The 23,363-nt window shown below is 33.5% G+C and overlaps 1 protein-coding gene across 7 annotated transcripts; it reads left to right on the top strand.

Moving 5' to 3' along the window:
- The first annotated feature begins 1,292 nt into the window (after nucleotides 1-1,292).
- LOC143345005 (homeotic protein female sterile) lies at nucleotides 1,293-21,459 on the top strand. Of its 7 annotated transcripts, XM_076771683.1 has the most exons (25): nucleotides 1,293-1,710; nucleotides 3,340-3,627; nucleotides 3,999-4,047; nucleotides 4,594-4,635; nucleotides 5,665-5,913; nucleotides 6,039-6,233; nucleotides 6,435-7,040; nucleotides 7,431-7,505; nucleotides 8,060-8,155; nucleotides 8,231-8,332; nucleotides 8,432-8,577; nucleotides 8,659-8,809; nucleotides 8,888-9,116; nucleotides 9,201-9,458; nucleotides 9,823-9,981; nucleotides 10,287-10,406; nucleotides 10,516-10,665; nucleotides 16,149-16,237; nucleotides 16,519-16,636; nucleotides 16,918-17,289; nucleotides 18,330-18,887; nucleotides 19,254-19,399; nucleotides 19,572-19,721; nucleotides 19,876-20,187; nucleotides 20,639-21,459. In XM_076771683.1, the coding sequence occupies exons 2-25, from the start codon at nucleotides 3,617-3,619 to the stop codon at nucleotides 20,702-20,704; spliced, it is 4,449 nt and encodes a 1,482-aa protein (XP_076627798.1). In that variant the 5' UTR covers nucleotides 1,293-1,710; nucleotides 3,340-3,616; the 3' UTR covers nucleotides 20,705-21,459. The 7 variants fall into 7 exon arrangements, with proteins under 7 accessions (XP_076627798.1, XP_076627793.1, XP_076627792.1 ...); XM_076771678.1 differs by having other exon boundaries at nucleotides 8,888-9,458; nucleotides 19,272-19,399; XM_076771677.1 differs by having other exon boundaries at nucleotides 8,888-9,458.
- Nucleotides 21,460-23,363: the final 1,904 nt, after the last annotated feature.

Below are 23,363 nucleotides of genomic sequence, written 5' to 3'. Positions count from 1 at the left end.
ATCTACAATCGTCAAAGAGACGCCATTTTGTGATTCAGTGGCATTGTCGTTTACACGAATGTACATGATGGCAAATCTCTATGGACTCTAATTTGAATTGAAGCAGTATTATCATTAAATTGTGCTTTTCTCATAATACAATTATTAGTGATACAAGTGATAAATCATAAAATTGCCAAATTGACTACCGTAGTCAATGTCACGAGTGTAGTATCTGTTGATGCGTCAGCATTTACTTTGTGACTTTGATAGGATTTTATACGTTAATCGGATCATTTACATGAATGTGCTTCTGCTGATATTTGTGAAATTCGATTATCTTGCGTTCCTACATTGTATTTTATCAGAAATGCCATAACAAAACAAAGGTCAATTATTCACGTTTCGCCATATTGGCGAGTAACGGAACTTGCTATGATGATGACACACACGTCATGACAGAGTTTCATTCAACTCGCGCGCAAAGTTCGCCACGTGTTACCTACGTTTAGAGTTATTACTTTATTTATGATATTATTTGAAGAATTTATGCGCTAGTGCTGAAAATACAATGTAATTATAAATTTTGTTTGTATCCCAAAATGCATTGCAGATAGTTGCAGAATCGTGGAATTGGACCGAGACTTGCGCGGTGATTAATAAATTTTAACCTTATATTTCAAATAAGAAAATTAATAATTAGTTGTGTTCGTAAAACTTATTTTGTTTATTATTAAATCAGTGGTTATTAATATTTACGTTTATAAATCGTTATTTCAATGATCTTAAAAATGCATTATGGGTGGACATGGAACGATGGAAATTAACCATTAATTTTTGTATTGGTTAATAAAGCGTAATCTTGTTTTATGAATAATAAAGTGTAATTATTTCGTATCCTGTTACCTATATCCTTAATATCTCACTATTCTCATACATAGGTTAATAAAAAACCAACAAGTTACGAAAACAAAGTTTGTTCTTAAATTAACGGTCGCGACTTCATACATACGTCTAAAAGGGACAAGCCAAATTTACATGAGGAAAGGCACTATTAGAAAATCATTGATTACAATGTTAAACAATCATAGAATGATTAATAAAAAAGAACAGTGACAGTTGCAAAAAGAAAAGTCTTTGAATAGTGCAATATAAGCAATATAATTGTAATTAAAGAGAATTTTATACGGTTTGTTAGGCAGTTTTAAAATTGGCGCTCTCCCCTTCGGTTTAGTTCGGTAAAGTTCGTATTGGCAGAGTTGCGAAGGGAATGGATAGACAGGTCGTGTTCGAGGAACAACGGAACAGGACCATTCGGTACGTCGCGGAAGAATGCGTAGCCATTGTTGGTGCTGCGATCGTTAGTTTCTAGATCCGAGATCGTCATGGGCACGGAAAGCCATCCGATTGTACGAGACTCCAGAAAAATGTCGGTGGAGCTCGGCACGGGGCACTGATACGATATTAGTGCGAGAGATCGACGTCCGCATTCGTAAGTGTGGAACTAGTTGGTCGGGCCGCGTCCGCGTTCGTCGCGTATGCGAACCGAGCGCTCGCAGGAGTGAGAGTGAGTGAGTGAGTGATACGGCGGGGCACACTCGGCGGCGGCCATAACACCGACCAACCAAACTAGCGAGCAGGGAGAAAGCGTAGTGCTGAGTCGAGTGTCCAAGACGTAGTGGTAGTGTTTTTCGATAGAATTCCTGTGGAAAGTGGACTTCCATTGATCAGGTAAGTGATTACAAGTAATCTTGGTCTTTGAGGGTCTGTTGATGATAAGTATAGCGCGTGGTGTGTGCCGTGGTGGTGCGTAAGTGGCGGCTGTAGCGGCGGGCCCTTGGGAGCTTTCTTTCCCGAGCGGCCATACCGCCATGTTGAAACCTACTCGAAATCGAGTAACCGAAGAGGCGGCTCGGTTATTCCGCGCGCGCCAGAATTGTCCGATGTGAAAAACGTTGCGAATTCGGCGCCAGTCGAGCGCTCGACTAGATTCTCACACGGCGGCTTGCTCGTGTTTGTTGTGTGCGTCGGCTGGGTGCATCGGCTGGGCGCGGGTCTGCTACCCTTCCCCTCGCTATCCTCTCCTACTTGTCCTCCTCCTCTTTCCACTCTCGCATCTACCGCGTTTATTTCTCACCCATCGTCTCTCGTGGATCTTTCACCTTTCTCCGTTCCTACTTCGACGACTATTTAACCACCAAGCACCTGTTCGACCCGCAAACTCTTTATCTTTGCCCTTGATACTCGGACCTCTACGAATAGAACGTCTTCGCGGCATGGATTGTTCTGGCAATGCTTCTCTTCACCTGGTGGAAGCTCTTGCTTCCCATGGTCGAAATCTTATGGTCTTCCGCGAAATCGATTTTTTCCCCGTGTATTGCCAATTTTGTATTTTAATAGTCAGCTCACTTTCTATACCAGTGTACCAGTTATTTGTGCCACTTTTGTCAAACTTTCCATTTTGGCTTATACTGGTCTTGAACAGAACAGGGATAGCACGTTGATTCTTATACACAATTTCAGATATTATTGTGCGTCAAAAGTGTTGTGCTTTGAACGCATTGTTCCTGACAGAACCATTTTGTTTCTTAAACTTTTTGTATTCACATACATTATTTAAATATATCTCCCTTACATTTTGTGACTTCGTTGTCAGAAACTCTTTGTTATTTTTTCTCATTTAACATTATGCTTTAAAGATCTTGTAAACAAGTAGAATGTCTAAATATTTTAAATTACCATATATGATAGTAATATGTAATTTTAACAAGATATGTAAAAGCAGATTTTAATCAAGATTAAGGTATATTAATATAGCTGTGTATTTCTCAGATTGTTGTATGCCACTCACAATGACATAAGATTAGTAATATAATGCTGTATAATAGGCTACAAAATTATAGTTTAGTTGCTTCTATTACACTTTATGCTGTTAATACAAAGATTTGGTTCTTTGTTTATATTCCATATAAAGATCATTTTTTAGTATTATTTGAATACAGAAGAGTCTTGAAATTGTTTCAAGCATTTTGCTTATATTGACTGATGTTTCATTAAATGTAGTTTTCATTTATAAAATTTTCATAAACAATTTGCTAAAAGGAACAGATTAAAAGGAGCAATTTGAACGTGTTATAACTTAGTAGCAGCTATATATTGTCACTTTATGTATAGTGAAGTGGAAGAAAAAAACATTGTTATATGTCGAGCATGTATCTTATAGATTCGGTTTTGCATGATATATTAATTAATTTACGCGGATATACATAATTTGAGAATAAATCAATGTTTAACTTGCTCTAAAGCGATAAAACAATTTGGGGTTGTTACAATACGGGGTCCTGTTGTTATGTTATCCAGATGTTGCTAATGTCGCGAGTCTTGGCTGGAGGTACGGAGTCTCACAGCAGTGTACAGGGCTGACATTCAAAGTACTACCATTCGGTAGGCTTGAGTAGTGTTATGCCTCCACGGCACCAATCTCCCTGGTTGCAGCGCAATCATCTTGGCAAGCAATTAGTGAGCTACCATGCTCGATTCAGAATATATCCTTGCCATCTCAATTGTTGATGAAGCCTCATAGCGTCAAGCATCAACGTAAGGCAGTTACCTGCTGCATAGCATTTATGTACCATATATGTCGGAAAGGTAGGTGAAGCTCATTATCGTGGACTCGATGAGCCTTATATTATAAAATATACCTAGTTATTTCATGAAATGTGTAAAAGAAGCTTGATTATATCAGTCAGAGTTTGACATCTCTCTCCTATAGTGAAACCAGCAATTTCAAGAAATGGAATGAAAAGTGATTACCGATCCCTAAAAAAAAATGCAGAATATGGTATATTATAAGTTTATATCATGGTGTTAAAGTAAAATAGGTTGTATGTAAGCGGTATATCATAATGAAAGTTTATTTGATCAAAAATGTGGTTTAAAACCTTGTGCTGAATGTTATTTTAACCATTCTTGTATTTGTTTATCAAATTTTCTTATACGTTTATTTTTTTCTGTTGCAGAAACGAAGCCAAGATGCAGCAGGTGGACACTATCTCGCAAAATAATTCGGTAAGTAATAGATTTTATTCTTTTGTATAATTTCAAGCGCAGCTTGCTTATTAATCTACTAATGCTATATATAAAAGCTGCATCGAATTAAACATTTTTCCTTTGTATGATTCCTATGTAGTCTATACACATTATACAGCATATAAAGACACGTTATTATTCTGTTCCTTTATGCTAAAATTCTTATCCCTTAAAACACTTCTATTTTTCCCTACAGATATTCTATGTTGTAGTAATTTGCATAGTGTTTATACACCATTTCTAATAAAAGTGTAATTGTTCAATATAGACACAATTTGCGTTGAAATTTAAACCCACTATGCTTTTTAAATTAGATATAAAATTTTGGACTAAAGATTATTCTCTCAATGCTGTAATGTAATTTGTTTGCTATTTACTTCTGAACTGTTTATACTATAAAAAAGAATCAATCTTCTTAAAACCACTATTGTATATGTCCTTACTTCTGGTATTATGTTGAGCACAATTTTTTTTTATGTAATGAAACTGAGCGCTGTTTGATTGAATGGTATGTATGAATTACAGTTAGATGTGGAGGAGCGAGAAAGGCTGTGTAATATACCGAAGGTGAGATTCCTTGTTGAGTATTGTTTCAACTAGGATATATATATATACATATATATGGTAAAAATATAAAATGGCAGCTCCAAATTTGTGTTTAGAGAAATTTGCAATTTTGCTTCTATATTTGTATGAGATTTTACGTAAACATAATGAAAAAAAAAGACAAACTTAATTCAAACGAATTAAATTAATGATTTTGATTTTGCATTATTCTTAAAGCAAGATATATTCTGCTTGATACATTTATTTTTTATTATATATAAAATGCATAAGATATAGATGTCACAAGCTTGTAAGTCATTTCATACAACATAAAATTTGTATATATTTCCTATAGATTACTCACATAGTTACTGATACTTTATTTTATATTTTTTTATTTTTATTTTAATTCTATTTTGATTGCATGACTGTATGAAATGACTTAGAGTTGCCATTACGTTTCAGTTGAAAATATTTTTGTGATATATATTTTTATTACATACTTGATTAGAATTCTATTAAAAGAGATTCTAAATTGCTTGCCTGTGGTTATGGAATCTAAATATTTAGCAGCCTAATTTGCTCATTGCACGAGTGGGTTTACTTAATTCTATAGTGCATGAACCTTATTAAACCTTTGAAATTTATATACCATAATGAAATTACAATTTGTATAATATATTTTTACAAAACAGATACTATTAAACTTCTGTCTCTGCACTATTCTAAATATCTTATATTAAAGCTGTTAAGAATTACTTGAATAAAAGCAATACTATAATACTGTTCTAATGTATAAAAATAAAATGTTGATTTAAGTTTACAATAAAGCATTACGGCATGAGTTATGTACTATAATTATTTTAATTTCAATTTCAATGCATTGGTTTTACATGAAAAAGAGGTAATGGTCTGATTTTGTGCTTCGCAAAAAGATATTTTATTTTCAGTTGTGGACTTAATGTTATATAATAACTGTAGTAATAGAACTAACTAAAAAACTAAAGTTATATCGATACAAAGTATATAAATGGAATCTGGATAATGCAGACAAGTGCACCTGGTAAGACATCGACTACACCAGCAGTTCCTGCGAAGGAACCACCACCACGTGATGAACCACCCGTGGAACCGGTGAACGGTGTAGTCCAACCACCTGTTGTGCCACCTCCTAATCGCCCAGGGCGTGTTACCAATCAACTACAATTTCTCCAAAAGGGTGTGCTCAAACCAGTATGGAAACATCAGTTTGCGTGGCCTTTTCAGCAACCTGTAGATGCCAAGAAACTCAATTTACCAGTATGTGAACATTTAAGTTTTAATATATTTTATTTGTGAATCGTGTAAACAAAGTAGAATGCTGAGAAAGTACGAGATAACTACGTCAATTGTGAAGGTTAACTTAACTTTTACAAATTCAATAGGATTACCACAAAATTATAAAACAACCAATGGATCTCGGCACAATCAAAAAAAGATTAGAGAATACGTATTATTGGAGCGGGAAAGAATGTATTCAAGATTTCAATACAATGTTCACCAATTGTTATGTTTACAACAAACCCGGGGAAGATGTTGTGGTTATGGCACAAGCTCTCGAAAAATTGTTTCTTACAAAGGTAATTATGTTTCAGAATTTTCTTTTAATATAGTCGAAGGTAGAAGTATTTTACCTCATTGTTTTGGTGATTAGTTTTCTTGACGTCAAATACTTAAAGTCAAATTTTTCTTTTAAAATACTTCAATTAAAAGAGACTATACAAATTGGTTTTATGTAGACGTATGTGTGATAATATAATAAACATTAAACGAACTACTAGGTTGCACAAATGCCAAAGGACGAGGTAGAACTCGAAGTTCCTGTTTCAAAGGGACCCAAAGGCAAAAAAGCAGGCAGAGTTGGAGCACTAGTAGGTGGTGTAGCAGGGGGTACAGGAGGCACAGGTCGAGGTAGACCTTCATCTGGTGCAGCTGCAGTCACTTCCAGTGTACCAAATAGCCTAACGCCTTCAGCTACGTCTGCTGGAACAACGGGCGTTATTCCCATGCCTCCTCTTGGCACCCAAGCACCTGCATCTGTACCTGGGAGCACTAACACTACTACTATTGCTCCTCCATCAAGCATGGGAGTCACTCCCATGGCTACACACAATTCTCTGCCTCAACAAGTGGTCCCTCCAACTACCGGTTACCATGCACAACCAGCAATGGATCCACAAGCAGCTTCTGCTGTACCCCCTCCTCCGCAAGTTCCCACTGCACCCACAGTAATGCCTCCATCACAACCTGCGAAACTTAAAAAGGGAGTGAAGAGAAAGGCTGATACTACAACTCCTACTGCAAATTCTTTTGAACCTTTATATAAACTGGACCCCAAAAATGCCAAATTACCCACGAGACGAGAATCTGGCAGACAAATAAAAAAGGTAAAAATGATGTTCTTTTGTTCAACAAGTTATTCGTTCATTAAGTCTTTTCTAAAATGTTAAAACATTCGTGTGTGTGTTTCCATACACTCTTCATATTGAACATGCAACCTGTTCATCATTTAATCACTTGTACCTACGAAAAAAAAGTTCTCTTAGAAAATTTTCTGTCAGTAAAAATTTTATACGTGACAAAGAATATTTATATTTATTTAAATCGTCTCAAATATGATAATAAAATTCTAACAAATTCAACAATTCGGATATTAATTTTTAATAATTTTAATAAACTGAAGCATTGTATATATTTAAGTAATTTTGTTCTTTGCACGCTATTATCATTTTAGCCATTAATACATTAACAAAGAGTTTGTAACGTGGCTGTTTCAGCCAACGAGGCAAGCGGAAGACGGCTTAGTGCCATTCCAGGCCAACATGCCCCTGATTGGGGCAATGGCCCAACAGGTACATTTATTACTATTCCTTCACGCTCCTTCCTTTCATTTGTGCTGTCTTATCATAATCAAGCGAACAAAACTGTTTTGTCCAAGAATAATCTGAAAATTTTCCATTAACACGTTCGCTACTATCATTTAGTTGGAAAACTGTCTACCATGCATCACGTTACATTTGTAGTATTTTTGTATAATGTAGCCGATCATGTTAATCATGCCAAGATCGAACGTATTGTATAGACCAATCCTATATAATGCGATACTGGTTTAAATACCATAATTCATTTTGTTTATAAGAACATAAAATAAATCTTTCTTGAGATTACATATGATCCCCATATATAAAACACGTGGTATCGAACGTGTTAAGAAAGTAAACAAATACTTAGTGTAAATATTTTTATTCTTCTGATTTATATGCTTCTTTTTGTGTATTTCCTAATTTAGTAGGTCGCAATACAAAGTAAATATGCATTTATGAACTGCTATTCTTTTTTTTTTTATGGCATTTGAAATTGCAGTTTCAAAATTTTTGGTAATTACTATTTATGTGTTATTTTACAGCCTCAACATACCACTGGAAAGTCGAAAGAAAAACTTTCAGAAGCTTTAAAGTCCTGCAATGAAATTTTGAAGGAATTGTTTTCAAAGAAACATTCGGTAATTGTTCGCTTTATATAAGTACAACATAATTATCGAGACAACGTTTATGACTCGTGTTTTAATTATGTATAGGGTTATGCATGGCCCTTTTACAAACCAGTTGATGCAGAACTCTTAGGTCTTCACGATTATCACGACATAATCAAGAAACCAATGGATCTTGGTACTGTAAAGGTAATATTCTTTAAGTTCCTTTTTTATATATACCTATTTTGATATGTGTCTGCATGAAAAATAGCGTATATATAATTTATAAAATTATTATTTTTACAGACAAAAATGGACAACCGTGAATATAAAACAGCACAAGAGTTTGCTGGTGATGTACGGCTCATATTTACCAATTGTTATAAATATAATCCTCCTGACCATGACGTGGTTGCTATGGCTAGAAAACTTCAAGATGTGTTTGAAATGAGGTTCGTTCTTACGAACATCGAAGATAAAGCTTATCTGCTCCTCGTTTTCTATTTGACAAAATAAAATTTTTAATGAACCAGGTATGCAAAAATTCCGGATGAACCAATGGGAGGCATGGTTGGCATAAAAGGTAGCAGTACTAGTGGCAGTAGTTCAGGATCTGAAAGTTCTTCTGAAAGCGACGATTCTGACGAAGAACGTACCCAAAAATTGGTTGCTTTGCAGCAAGAGGTATAGGAATGTTTTTAAATTATTTTCTTTTTATTACTTTCTCGTACGTTTGATGCAAAAAATTAATTTGACCTATAGCTGAAGGTTATGCAGGAGCAAATGAGGAAATTGGTAGAAGAAAGTGGTAAAAAGAAAAGTAAAAAGAAGAAACCTGACAAGTCGAAATCAAGGCCAATGAGCAATAAGAGTAGTAGTCTTGTTGCCAGTCATACTGGTGCCATGAAAGAACTAATGAAACCTAGTGGTGGAATCCCAAGTGTCTCTGATAGTGTTGGTGCTAGTATAGCTAGTGTTGCAATGGGAGCAGGTGATTTGAAAATGCCTGGTGTTATGGGTGGTGATCTTCATCATCCGGCTATAACAGTAGGACCTAATAAAACTCATGCAACAGGAAGTATGAGTCATCACCTGCCAGCGGCGACGAATGCTAAGCCAAAGGGAAAAGGAGGAAGAGGACCTGGAAAAGCTACAACAGCAAATGCCGCAAACAAGAGGCCAAAAGCAAATAGTAGATCAGCTGGAACTAAAAAGAAGAGTGCCAGTAGTCAACCACCTCCGATAACATTTGATTCAGAGGATGAAGATAATGCTAAACCAATGTCTTACGATGAGAAGAGGCAACTTAGTTTGGATATTAATAAACTACCTGGTAAGTAGTAATTCATTATATATGACGATATTAAGCATGAAAATATGCTGTATATATTAGCGGGGATGGGCACATTCGAATGGTTTTGTAATTTCGATACATCTAAAGTAATGAATATATCATTTGTACCAATTAATATTAAATATTTCTCTAACTTGTATTTGATGCAACGATAGTTATACATATATCGATATATATCGATATTCGAGTATCGATACTATTTTGTATTTGGTATCTGATTAGTAAAAAATTTATGCTCATGACTATGCCACACATTAAACTGTTACAATAAAAATTGTATTAGTCCAAGCATTCAACTATAAACAAAATATGAATTAGCGACGTGTTCATTTTTATATTATAGGAGATAAATTAGGACGAGTCGTACACATAATACAATCTCGAGAGCCTTCGTTGAGGGACTCAAATCCGGATGAGATTGAAATCGACTTCGAAACACTAAAACCATCCACATTGAGGGAATTAGAGAGTTACGTCGCCTCGTGTCTCAGAAAAAAGCCACGTAAGATTTACATAAGGTTCTATTTTGTATTGTGATAAAATCCTAGGATTATTGCCTTCATTAATGGAGGTAAAATATTCGAGTTTATGTTTCGAAAGTTTTATCGTAAAATACGTAAAAAGTATATCTAAAGTACTATACATTTTTTTAATCATTTTTTTTTTTTTTGTCTTATTGAACAGTGATGAAAGCGTTAAAAACATTCTATTAACTACTTAAATATTTTTGAGAAATTAATAAATATAATTAAATGTAAGTTTAGGTACATTTTTCTTTTAACATACTTGATTTTTTACTGCTTATAGATAAGAAAGTTAGTGGTAAATCCAAGGACGAACAAATGGCGGAGAAAAAACAGGAATTAGAAAAAAGGTTACAGGATGTTACGGGGCAATTAGGCAATGTTAAGAAAACAGCTAAGAAAGGTTAGTACTTCAACCGTTTTGTGAAATAATATTTGTCTTTTAAAAGAAATGAAATTGTGACTAATTTAATGAAAAAATTTCTACAAATATTTGGCAATGCTTTTTACAGAGGACAGTAGTAAATCAGTTGATGTAGTTGGAACTGGAGGAGCTAGTGGGCCTTCGCGATTGTCAGCATCAAGCAGTAGTAGCAGCGATAGCGACTCCAGCAGTAGTTCACTTTCTTCGAGCTCCAGTGATTCAAGCGACAGTGAAGCAGGTTAGATATGAACCTCATGTAACTGTTGCTATTATTAGACCCTTACTTGGGAACAATAAACTACTTATTTATAAGTAGTTTCCATGAAAATATGTTTTTCTGTGAGATTTAAAATTATGGGGTTATTTGCGATTGTTTTTCTTTCGGGGAATGGAGAGCTTTAGACAAAATTTTTCGTGAAATTCGTTACCACTGACTTGTCCTATAGAGCACAGATTTCTATTCACGTTTATGCTGTGAAATATTACAAAGACAATACATTTATAGACCTTTGACAAACATTCGAATTACATGTGTATTCCTCCTTTCTTTCAACTATTTTATTTTCTTTTCATAAGGTTGCAGAGTAGTTCATAAATTCTATTTCTATATTCGTAGTAACATATAAACTTGTTTGTATACTCATTGATTTCTCAGGTAAAAACGTTCATTTTGAACAATGGTAAACTGTCACTTTAAGTAAAGTATAAAGATCATAGACGTGAATCTTCTAGTTATTTTAAATGAAGTTATTCACCATTTCATGCGGGTATTTGCTATACGGTAATACAAAGTAAGGTTTTTATATTTTGATTTTAATTTTATTACGTAGAAGGAATGTTACTGTTTATGCATGTTTTTCTTCATGTATATCTTTTCAGTTGCTATAAAATTACATTTCTATTACATCTTTTGTTCGAATATCGGTAATCTTCAGTACTTTCTGAATATTATATTATATCTAGAAAGAATTTGCGTGCAACAGAAAAGATCTATGGAAATATAATACAATGAATGCTTCGAATGTAGTGCACAAATTGTCAAATGAAAATATCTAATAGTAATTAACGCTTCAGTGTCAATTTTTAATGTACCAATTGTCACAGTTTGAAAATATGTTAAAATAGTAGTGAAATAATGTTGGGCAGATTACATTTTTAAAGTAAAATATTTAAAAAGAATATAACTATAAAAAAATTAGTAATTTAATATATGAAATGATAATAACATTTGGTGCCCCATGACTTGGTGATGACTTTAAAGTTAAGAAATAATATGAACTCTGTGCCTAACCAATTTTGTATTGGCAATTAAAACAATCGAAAATACCGATGCAATGTATGCAGTGGTGAAGTAGATACAAAGAAATTTTTCAGCCGGGGGTTTTGACTGCACAAATGCATCGCAAATATCTTCTTAAGCTGCTAAATCTTGCTTATTAATTGTATTTATTAGGACGGCGTTATTCGTGTAGCTTAAGTGCTGCGTTATATTAATGCAAGTACGAATGTCGTGTCAAGTTTCATTGTAAAGTTTATATTAACGATAGACACATAATCATGATAAATTTACTTAAATCTGTATGTACTTTTTCAAACAAAAGTATCTCTAAAAATGTTTTTGAGTATGGAATTTGAAACTTGACACAATTAAAGAATTTCTATTTAATTTACAAGACAATATGCAATGGTAAGAAAAAAGGTGAGCTAGTGGAGTGCAGACTGTGTTTAGAGGATACCATATGCCATGCCAGCTTGTTTCACAAATTATATTATTGATTAAAAATGATTACTTATATTTTCTCTTGCCCTGTCGGTGTTGACAATACATTCTGTTGCTCGAAAGTCAAGTATAGTTTGCTATTCAAGGTTACTGAATTTTTCACTGCAGTCTCGTGCTTTATTAAATGTTTAAGGACACATATCTTGAAATTGGTTAGACGCTTGAAGAGAATGACAAGGTTACTTAGTACCTAAGAAAATTGCATCAGTGTGTATATAAAGTACACAATGTAGCAGGGACTGTAGTGTCGAATGTTAGTACCTTGGATTATACATTGTAGCTTCTCCTGACAATTATACTGCCCTACGTAACCCAAGCAACATCATGCAATATATTAACTCTTGCAAACTTAATATTTATTTACATTAATTGATAAGCAGAGCATTACTTGTTTCACTGTGTTTTTTAAATCATTAAGTTTGTTTCCTCGCATTGGTTCATTCATGTCGTATCATTTCTCAGAGTATAGTACAGTGATATTAACAAGCGTCATTATTACATTAAGTGTGAACCATACACTTATTACCTGAGTGACGTGAGAACTGTGTTTAGGCTTCTGAACACTATATTTGTTTCCACGGACTAGACTGTGTGGACTTAATGGTCAATACTTGAGAGGAACAAATAGGCAGTGATATTATAATACACACGGGAAACAAATGCAGACAATGTGTATTGGTGGCTGGATTTGCGAATCAGCGTTTTATAAGGTTACTATAATCCACAGCTTTCGCGTCAATATAATCGTTCTAATTAGATACACTCTCGCGTTGATACTGTCTCCGCAAATAATTTTAGAGTTTACATATTTCTTGGAAAGCTCTTACCTGATATTACCTCATGTTACTATTTCCATTTCTTAACTAAGTTTACTTTGATAAAGCCAAAGAAGCGGTGCTTCCTTTTAAAAAGTCAATTATTAAGATTTATCATCTCATAAATACCCTTTGGTGTGATAGTACCACTATATTACTTAGATGAAATGGTGAAATTAAACTGAAGTCTTAAATCTTCCTCTAAATATGTGGGTTTTAATAAAAATAGTTACAAAGCAGACATAAACTGAGCGGAGAATGTAATATGTGATACAATAAACAGTTTCCATTTATTTTTTGTAAGATCAATGACTTTGAGCATACAAGGTTTATGTTAACATATCAGAGAAAGAGAAAGGCAAGGGGAGTGTATAAATGACACAGACTGAAAAGATAGACGTACTATTTGTAGCAGATAAAGGAAAGAGAAGGGAATGATAGAAGAAAGAGGAACGAAAGCAAGTTAAGGAAATGGTCTACAATACAAACAAGGCACCCTAGCCTCCAAACACATTGTTTGCACTCCGCTAAGCTTTGCTAATCGTCGTTTCATTACTCTATTTACCACTAGTTCTTCATTGGTATCCATTGTCAGTTTTCTCATTTCTGGAATTACTTAAACAGAAGTTTAACAGATTTTCATTCTGCTAAATCAATATCATTATGTCAATGAAGTATGTAGATCGGTGTGGTTTTACATACCTTGCTATACAAATTGTATTATAATTACATTTGTTAAAAATAAATTCGATTTTCTCTCAACAATATGATTTGAAAATATGCATAATACATACTATCAATTCAAAGTATTCATGTTGTAAAAGCGTCTCAAGTAATATTAATTTTAACCCGTCCTATTAAAACATTTTTAGAAAATCTTTTATACAAGTTTGAATGAGGTTACTTTTAGTGATATTTTGTTTTTATATTTCTATGTGTAAATGTCTGCTCCATGATAGCGTTTTTTGTTGAAATATCATGTAAATTTAGTTCTTATATATAGCAAAGTATATACATAAGAAGTTATGGACGTAACTGGTATAAGATTCTAAGGTGCTTCTGAAAGCACTTCATGTTTCGAGATGTTGCATAACGCGAACATTAAAAAGGTGATCAAATTCGCACTCAGTACAATTTAATGGTATCATTAATCGTACAGTCAGCAGCGTACTTACTGTTCCAGCAAAAGAAGTAGAAAAATAAATTATTAACTACTACTAATTTTACCAAAAGAAAAAAATACCACAAATTGGTCAGAAAAGTGTTCGTTGATTTCTACGGAAATTTATAAGTATTAAGGTAGATACGAAGTGTTGATCAGAGTAATCCTATCACTTTATGTTTCCCAAAATACTGAAAGTAAATAGAAAAATTCCAAATACTTAGTTAGACTATGTGAGATCAAATTGATGGCGTGTGCTGAATTAGATAGAAACTATGCATCTATTAAAATACAATCACCATTAGCTTGTAACATGAGGTATAGGGCATTTTATAATATGTAATATTAATATTGCCTTCCAAAATTTTTGTAGCATTTATTCCATATACAAGCACGCGTCTAAATTTTTTCGCATCTTTATCCAGACTGGAACGTTATTCTTCCTTCTAGATCGTTATACGCAAAAGCAGATTCAACGAATTTGATATTTTGTTATACTTTGGGATGCTCTTTTATTTAAACCATTAATTATCTCTTCTTTCAAGAGTCACACGAGCGTTCCATCTGTTTTCTGCGTATCACGAATTGCATAGCAACAATAACACAAGCATACGCGATTTGTACATAGTGAAGACTAATATATCATAAAATATTAATAATAGCTGTAAGTTATAAAAGGAAGGCGACACACAGGAGACTTTTTTAAATGCATACACAAAGCTAGACGAGTGAAGTAAACAGAAAATTAATTCTATGAGGTCGTTTAAGAGTCGGGGTTGGCTCATTTGGTGGTCCAGTTAACTATATTATATAAATTAAGATATGCTGGAACTCCTACTCGATGTTTTTTAGTTTACCATTATTTCCTCTTGCAATTGTTTTGTCTTGTATTGTACATTTCATGAATTACATAATCTATTATTGACCATTCCATTGATAAATATGAATTCATTGCGGGCATGAATCAGGTTAAATATAGTATTAGAGTTGCTTCTTGTAACTGGTATAATAAATACTATTGACACCGAGCAGGAGTATCTTGCCACCGATCTCAATGTTGTGCTAACTGCGACTTGAATTTACATTTCAAACTACTTGTACGAGTGTGACACTCTTGTATCATTCATGTTTAAGTTGAGTCCATATTGTACTATTTACGTGACTTTTATTTGCATTAATTCTATTATTATATTACATTAATTATATTATATTACATTACACTGTATGAAAATTAAAGAAGGCAGTTTGATGGTTTTTGTAGTCAACATTTTGTAATCATCATTTTCGCTACTGTCACGATTATTATTGTAATAATCATTATTATTCTTATTATTATTACTATTATTATTATTATTATTATTACTATTATTATTATTATTATCCTTATAGAAAGAAAGATCGTGCTCTTCCATACATATATAATTCTATATATGTATGTATGGCAGTTTTGCAGCACGTAAGCGTGTATGTATGTGCGAGCGCGTGGTATGTATGTATGTATTTATGATGTGTATACATATATATATATATATTTGTGTGTGTATATATATATGCACACACAATTATTCATAAATGAATTGAATACAACTAACTTTATGTAGAATGAGGAAAGAATGAATTGTTCTGCGCATTAAAAATTTTTTAATATAAAAATTATTAAGATGAAAGTTCACAAAAAACCATACAATTGAGATATTTAAATTAACATTGTTGTACACAGTGATACAATTATAATATAAGCATATGAATAAAATCTATTAGAAAATATATGCTCGAAGTTTTTTAATTTTGTTTCTAATATACTTAATATTTATTTTATATCTTTTACTTGGCGAACACAACACTCATGGCTGGTATCCTCTGCACACTGCATTTCACTATATCTCCATCGATCTATCTCTTGTAACGAGAAAATGGTTGATTGCACATATTCACAGTTAGATGCACGTTACATTGAATTACAGGAAACTCAACCAATCGTCCTCCAAGAAAGAAAACAAAGAAGAATACACCAAGTACAGGAGCACCTCCAACAACAACTACTGTTACTTCGGTAAGATCTGTAAGCAAGATCTAATAACAATTGTATTATTGTAATTGAAATACCTTGTTTTATAATTTTACAATTTATATGTTTTACATTTATAATAATTAAGGTATAACATTGTATAAGATATTGGTTCTATTTACACTCAAAGGTATATTGCGTTAGTATCGTAAGGATAATATTTGAAATAATTTCTTAGTTTGTATTAAAAAATAATCCAAACCTCCTGGTGTACATAGAGAAATCATTTTTGTGCGCGATATATTAACTAATAGTACACTCTTTAGGCACCTACATTGAATCATACCGGAGGTCTTTTAATGAACAGTCAACCTCCAACAAATTCTACGGGACCAATAGTAAAGCCAGCTGTAACTCAGTCTAGCAATATATCTTCAGAACAAGGTGTGTGAAATTCATAAATTGTCAAAAATTTATATGTATATAAATCATTGTTATTTCGTATAAAAAAAATAAATTGTACTACATAATATAGACAGTTATATTTGCGAATTAAGATTAAACTTAAGAAAACAATTTCATTTAATTTTATATAATTGCGACGTAAGAAAATATATAACGATTGAAAGCACGTCACATATTGTTTCGCTGAAGATGCTTTATTAACTTCGTATTATATATTTATAATTATCTAGTAATAACGTTTACGTTAATACTTTTATTAGGTGGTAATAGTCAACAATCTGTGGCAGTAGCAGCTGTTACAGCTGGTCAAGGAATGCCTGTAGCAAGTCACGCATCTATGCCAGCGCAACCATCGCGACCTACGGCTATGGCTACGGCTGCTCCTGTAAAAAAGCCTACACCACCACCACCTACTACATCTAATCCACCAACACCGTCAGTGTCTGTACCAACTCCACCGCCAAGTGTTACACCTACAAACACAAACTCTATGGTAGCTTCACCGGTTGTGCCTCAACCACCACAGCCACCCACATCCGTTAGTTCCTTTTCAAATGCAAACACGCCTGTACCTACAGATGGGACAACTTTAACTCAGCAATCAGATCTTTTACAACCATATAATACTCTAGGTACATATTTAATTGCATTATATAAAACATTCATTTACTTCAGCTACAATTACTTACTTCCATATATAATGAATCATATAACGTATTTTTGAATTCCCAGTTAATCATAATAGTTTTATATGGGGTGAGGTATTTAAAAAAAGTAAACTTCTCTGAAATGTTTTTGTTTATTATCAAAAGTAAACAAATTATTCAGATGGCCTGTTTTAAGTGCCGCGCCCTGTATGTAACGCTCAGTAACAGTGAGAAATATTACGCTAAACTTCCCTCTATATAAATTTAATAATCTTAATTAAACGTTTATTAACGTTTCGATCTTCTAATTTAGGATCACCTTCAGAAATACAGAAATAAATCTACGAACAGACAATAGTACATCATAAACAAGAATTGAAACCAAATTTATTGAGAATGTTGTTAATAAATATACTTTGTACATATTGTTTACAATTACAATTTAGGTAATATTTGTTCTCGTTTTTTTAAGTTCTTTTTTTTTTAAAGTCTTACAACTTTTTTCTAATCCTTTCTATTTTGCTTCCCCTGCATTTATATATAACAGTATAATAATAAAAATCAATAATGTAATGCAAACCAAGTATAAATATTTACAACCTAATGTGATTTTTATAGGAATCATTTGCTAACCTTAGTTATTTGCCAATTTTAATGAATATATAGAGTTACACTTATGATTAACTATAAATACTACCTATTGAGTGTTGTTTTATGGTACTTAGTAAATATTTTATTTTTTGTTTCTGTTTCCATTGATTTTTTTTTTTTCTTTGCTTAAATTAATTATATATGTATATGTATAACAAAAGTTTAATTTAAATTCTTGTTTATAAATAAATAATTATTGTCCGGTTGTAGCTTTATTTTTGTATCTTTGAAGATAATTCAAAACTGGAAGATCGAAAAGTTAATAAACGCTTGATTAAGACTGTCAAATTTGTTTTTCTTATTATATCAATAAGATCTACTATCAATTTTTTTTGTTTTTTTATATATTCCAATAATAGCGATTTTCTGTACAGCCCTTGTGCCTACTACGCAATCATCGTTGGAACAAACGATGTCCGTAAAAAAAGAATCGCACATACCAATGATTCAAGCACCACACACAACAACCAATAATACCAATTTGAATTTACTGTCGGATGTAAAAGCTCCAGTGAATATGATGCCGTCAGGTATGGCGTCCAACTTAAATTTGGGAAACATAACTATGGCCAATCTCAATATGAATTTACCACAAGGATTGGCAACGCATATATCAATGCACAATCAATTGGAGAATATGATAAACACTACTTCACAATTGACGAGTATACAAAATTCGCATAATGCTACAATGTCGCAACAGCATTCCAATGGATTCTCTAATATCAAGCGCGAGAATTCTCCACCTAATATGTTCAATAATAATGGCATGCCTGGACTTAACATGGGAATAAATATGGGAGGAATGGGTTCAATATTTGATCCCCTACCTATCGTTTCTATGCCAATGCAAATATCTCAAATGCCAATAAAGAAAGAAGAGAAACCACTACCTATTTCGCAATCACAAATGGATCAAAAGCCCATGGATGGTACGTTTGATGTTGGCTTAAACTCAATGCATGCATTATAAAGAGCACTTTATACTTTAAATTTAGTTTATCATATCTAGCGTTACTTAGTTACTTCTAACTACTCCCATTCCTTTTAAAGAATTGATACCTACATTCGTATTAAAATAGTATACTAACATATCTATCTAAGAAATGCTTTTACCATCTTGCATTGTGGGCAAATTTTTAAATAATGCTTTTCAATTTCTATCATTATATATACGTACGTATACGCTTCATTAAAAATGATTCTCTATTATGCTTTGCTCCTGTACCTTATACTGTTCACATTTTAAACTGCTATATAACTGCTTACTAATCAAATATGTAATGCCGTTGCTCTAGCCGGAGCTCTTTTTGCAGAAATGAGTACACTAGGAATGCCACCAATGGGGAACCATTCAAGTTCACAGCTTATGTCTGAAAAAAAGATGACACCGCCAGACTCGAAAAATCCTGCGTCGAATTTTGCATCAGCTTTCAAAAATAAGGTAGGAAAATAAATGCTTAAGAGACGATGGTAATTTTATATTTATACAACTTTTTAAAACATTCTATAAAGATTGTAGCAAATTTGCACTTTCGAGGCTCTTTCGCGTAATATAATTTCTTATTTTTGTTACGAGTGTTTCACTTTTTTATTTGCTTTTCAAACTTGCACAGACTGTAGAACAAAATGTAAAAAATGCCTCATCGTGGTCGTCCCTGGCTCAAGCGTCGAGTCCCCAATCTGCAGCAGGGTGTAGTATGAAGAGTGCTGCTCGTGATTCGTTTCAAGCATTCAAAAAACAGGCGAAGGAAAAACAAGATAGGGTTAGTACAAATAACGTTTTATTTGTATTTTAATTTTTACTAAAGTAAAACCTCGTTATCTATGAACACGCCGTAATTTGAAGACTCGCTGTACTTATATTGCATTTAGGTGTGTCGTATACAGCGATGCATATAAACATTTTATGCCCTATAGCAAAGAGCTCTATTGGAACAACAAGAAATGCGTAGACAACAGAAAGAACAGGCGGAAAGGGAGCGTTTGCGGCAGGAGAGCGAAAGAAGAAGAGAGCGAGAAGAGGAGGACGCGTTGGACAAAGTCAGGAAAACGTCACATGTTGGTGATCAGCAAGGGAATGTCTTGACTGCTACATCGAGAACAGAAGAGGTTAAGGCCATTGTCGATACCGATAGCAGTAGTCCAAGTCATTCATCCAGTCAGGACAAGGCTGCAGCCGAGAGGGAACGTCAGAGGTTACGGGAGCAAGAACGACGGCGTCGCGAAGCGGTGAGTGTTAGCGTAACTCTCTTTTTTCGCAAGTTTCTAATTTTTTGTCAACGATATGTCTCTTGGATTAAAGGTCTGTTATAAATATTGGATTAGTCATAAGTTTTTGTGGATTTTTGAACGAAAAACAAGAGTAAAATTTTCGGGTGATAAGTAATATTTCTTCAGCGATACAAGCACCATTTTGTCGAATAACCCTTTGCCATCTACCAAGCGAATTTTTCACAGACTTATCGACTAACCTAATATATTAGAATTCGAATTGAAAGTAATCAGTTTTGCGACGAGATATAAAATTATTGGAAATAAAGTTTAAGATATGAATTGGAATTTATTTATGAGTCGAAGAAAATATTTTGATCGCGCGTAGAAAGATGTGTCGCGTGTGTATTCTCAGTCTATATCTTTTCGTGGGCGGATTCGGCAAGAATGGGTGTATTTATTATTTCAGATGGCTGGGCGAATAGACATGAACATGCAAAGAGATTTGATGGACGCGTTTGAGGAATCGTTATAATGTTATTTGCTGCTCTTTATAAATCCACTGAAACCGGGCAGGACTTGGATGAATGTTTGGCGCTGGACGGTACCACAGAAACGTATTAATATATACGTCAGTCAATAACGAACAATGATAAATGATAATGATAATAAAAGTAACGGTAAACCGAATAAACAGTCGGTGTGAACAGGAGAAACTAACTGGTGGTGCGGGTTGGGACATTCCAACGGAAAATCCTAATTTCATTGTCCGTGAGTTCGGACTTCAAAGAGACAGTTTAACAAATAACACAGAACTGATTGTGTGTAATCGACGGACACCTAAGTGTGACCATGTAATTAGATAAATACTTACACGACATTTTGAAAATGCTACACTGACTATTGTGTTAACATTTTTCCGGTTTTCATAAGTTTGTACTTTATGTAAATTTGGAAACAAAACAAAAAATATTACGCAGAAGATAAGTGAAAGAAAGAAAGCGAGAGTGTCGCGTGTGATCAGTGAATGTGTGATAATGAAAGAGAGTGTGGGGGAGTGTAAAAGTTGTGTACATTTAGTTAAGTTTTATATTTTTCCACATTCAGTCATTAATCGTTGGTAGGATTACATAAACAGTGTTTCTGCCAATAATACATATAATTATTAGGTATTACTAATAATTTCATTGCAGATTTTTTTCTCGATTATGAATATACGCTATTTGTAATCACGAAATAGGTAGGCTTGTTAAGTCAATAATATAGACAAATATACCTAATGCAAACATACACATTGGTGAATTTAATCGTAATGATCATCACGATAGCCCGTATGACTATCAGTTATCAGATTTGTGGGGTCGCAGACGTAACGATTTATTGCACGATAAATTGTACAATCTGTTTTATATCACTGTTAAAACGATGATTTTAAAGTAGATAAGATTGTTGTACAACCTGTCGTATGACGCGATTATGTTGGATGACAGTATGGCGCTGCTCGTTGCTATTCTGGTAATTATTAGTGACTAAAATTGTACAACGCCAAATATTATAGTTTCGTCAAAATCTTCAGATTTTGCCTTCTTGTGGCCCTTCGGTGTTGGAGAACGTTGACGACGTTTAAAACCAGTAATTGGTTCAATAAACTGAGCATATGGGCACTTTTGCTGTTACCGCTCAATTATTAATGATGTAAAAGGAGGGTAGTTATCAAAAGATTTACACGATGTTGGTTTACTCGAGAAATTGTCTTTATTAGATGAAACTTCAGTAACTCCGTGATCAAAAGTATTAAGCTCTGCTGGAGTAACTTGTGTTGAAATAGAATTATTATCTAAACCACCTGGTGGTCTTGGCGGACTTGTTGGAGACGACGGTTCATATTCTACCTTCATATCAGCTCTATCGAGAGTAGGTAGGACGTCGTCGATGCGCCTCACACAAGTAATCATCCTTGTACGGAAAAGAAAAAATGACATTAAAATAAAATCGTGCAAGTGATTGTGATTCACATAGCGTGCTGCATAACGCATCAAGGATGGAATATCATTAAATTCAAGATTTTTAATATCATAAACTTGGACTGTCATTATTCGCAAATAATGCATGAATGTCACTTTATAATATGCGAGTCAGTTTAACTAAAGCATGGGTCTTAGCGGGTCTGCTATCAGGATCCCTTGAAAAACGTTGTTGCTACTTGATATGTGTACGATTCATCGTACGGCTTATCGCGACGTCTGTGACCTTTCTTAGGAGTCAGAGTGGGCAAATCGGTTGATTTGAAAAATATTTGTAAACACACCTTAGAACAAAGTCGTCAATTATTACGAGTAAAGGTGAGGTGATTGTAGAATGATGTAGTTTCGATCCTACCAACCATTAGATCAGATCAGACATACGTACCTAATTCTTGGTATGCTTTTGGATCGTGGAAAAGAAAAACGTGACATGATATCGGCCCGTAAAATTATCTAGAAGAGGATTATATTTACTTATTCGATAAAGTGAGTTAGCAAAAAGGAATCCATTAAGGAAGTACTAAAACATTGAGGAACATTATTAAAATATAAATTTCAAGACGTCACATGTGGTGTACAATAAGCGTGCAATTTTACACAAATTAAATTGTTTCTGTATCGGTGTAGAATTATTACGCGAACATTAAAGTGCACCTTGAATATATAAACAAAAAAAAATTCAATCGGCAAAAAAAAGTACAAAAAATGATATTTTATTGTAAAAAAAAACAAATGCTAATTAAAATTTGAATTTATTATGTATTATTATATTGCGATTAATTTTTAAAAAAGTATTTCAAATTTGTAGAAATTACAGTAGTGGTTATAGGCGACACAGACATTACTGGTAACAAGAGTTACTTAGTGAGGTATATTATATTAATTAATATTGTAATTATTAAATTATTTCGTTAAATGCAACTTTATTTTTCTAAAAAGCCACTACAAAACTTGCAAGATGTCTTTCTTTATCGTAGCGTAACGAACGTCAGTTTTGTTTAGGGAAATAAAGGAACGCGCCACGCTGGCACAAGAATAATTTATGACATTGAGATGGGTTTGATCACATTTTTGCCTCATTCAAAATAATACACGAGTCACAAAATATTATATGTTCCTTTCTACGTGATACTAGATCAAATGATTTACAACTGCCGACACGATGCTGAT

This window comes from Colletes latitarsis, chromosome 8, assembly GCF_051014445.1.
Source record: "Colletes latitarsis isolate SP2378_abdomen chromosome 8, iyColLati1, whole genome shotgun sequence".
In the NCBI taxonomy this organism is placed as follows: domain Eukaryota; kingdom Metazoa; phylum Arthropoda; class Insecta; order Hymenoptera; family Colletidae; genus Colletes; species Colletes latitarsis.
This window is presented reverse-complemented; position numbering and strand designations above follow the sequence as displayed.

What these genes read in the sequence shown, in the direction of transcription:
- LOC143345005 (XM_076771677.1), top strand. An exon ending in CAAGATGTGTTTGAAATGAG is followed by an intron (nt 8,578 to 8,658) that starts GTTCGTTCTTAC and finishes TTAATGAACCAG; the next exon opens with GTATGCAAAAATTCCGGATG. An exon ending in GGATCAAAAGCCCATGGATG is followed by an intron (nt 18,888 to 19,253) that starts GTACGTTTGATG and finishes CCGTTGCTCTAG; the next exon opens with CCGGAGCTCTTTTTGCAGAA.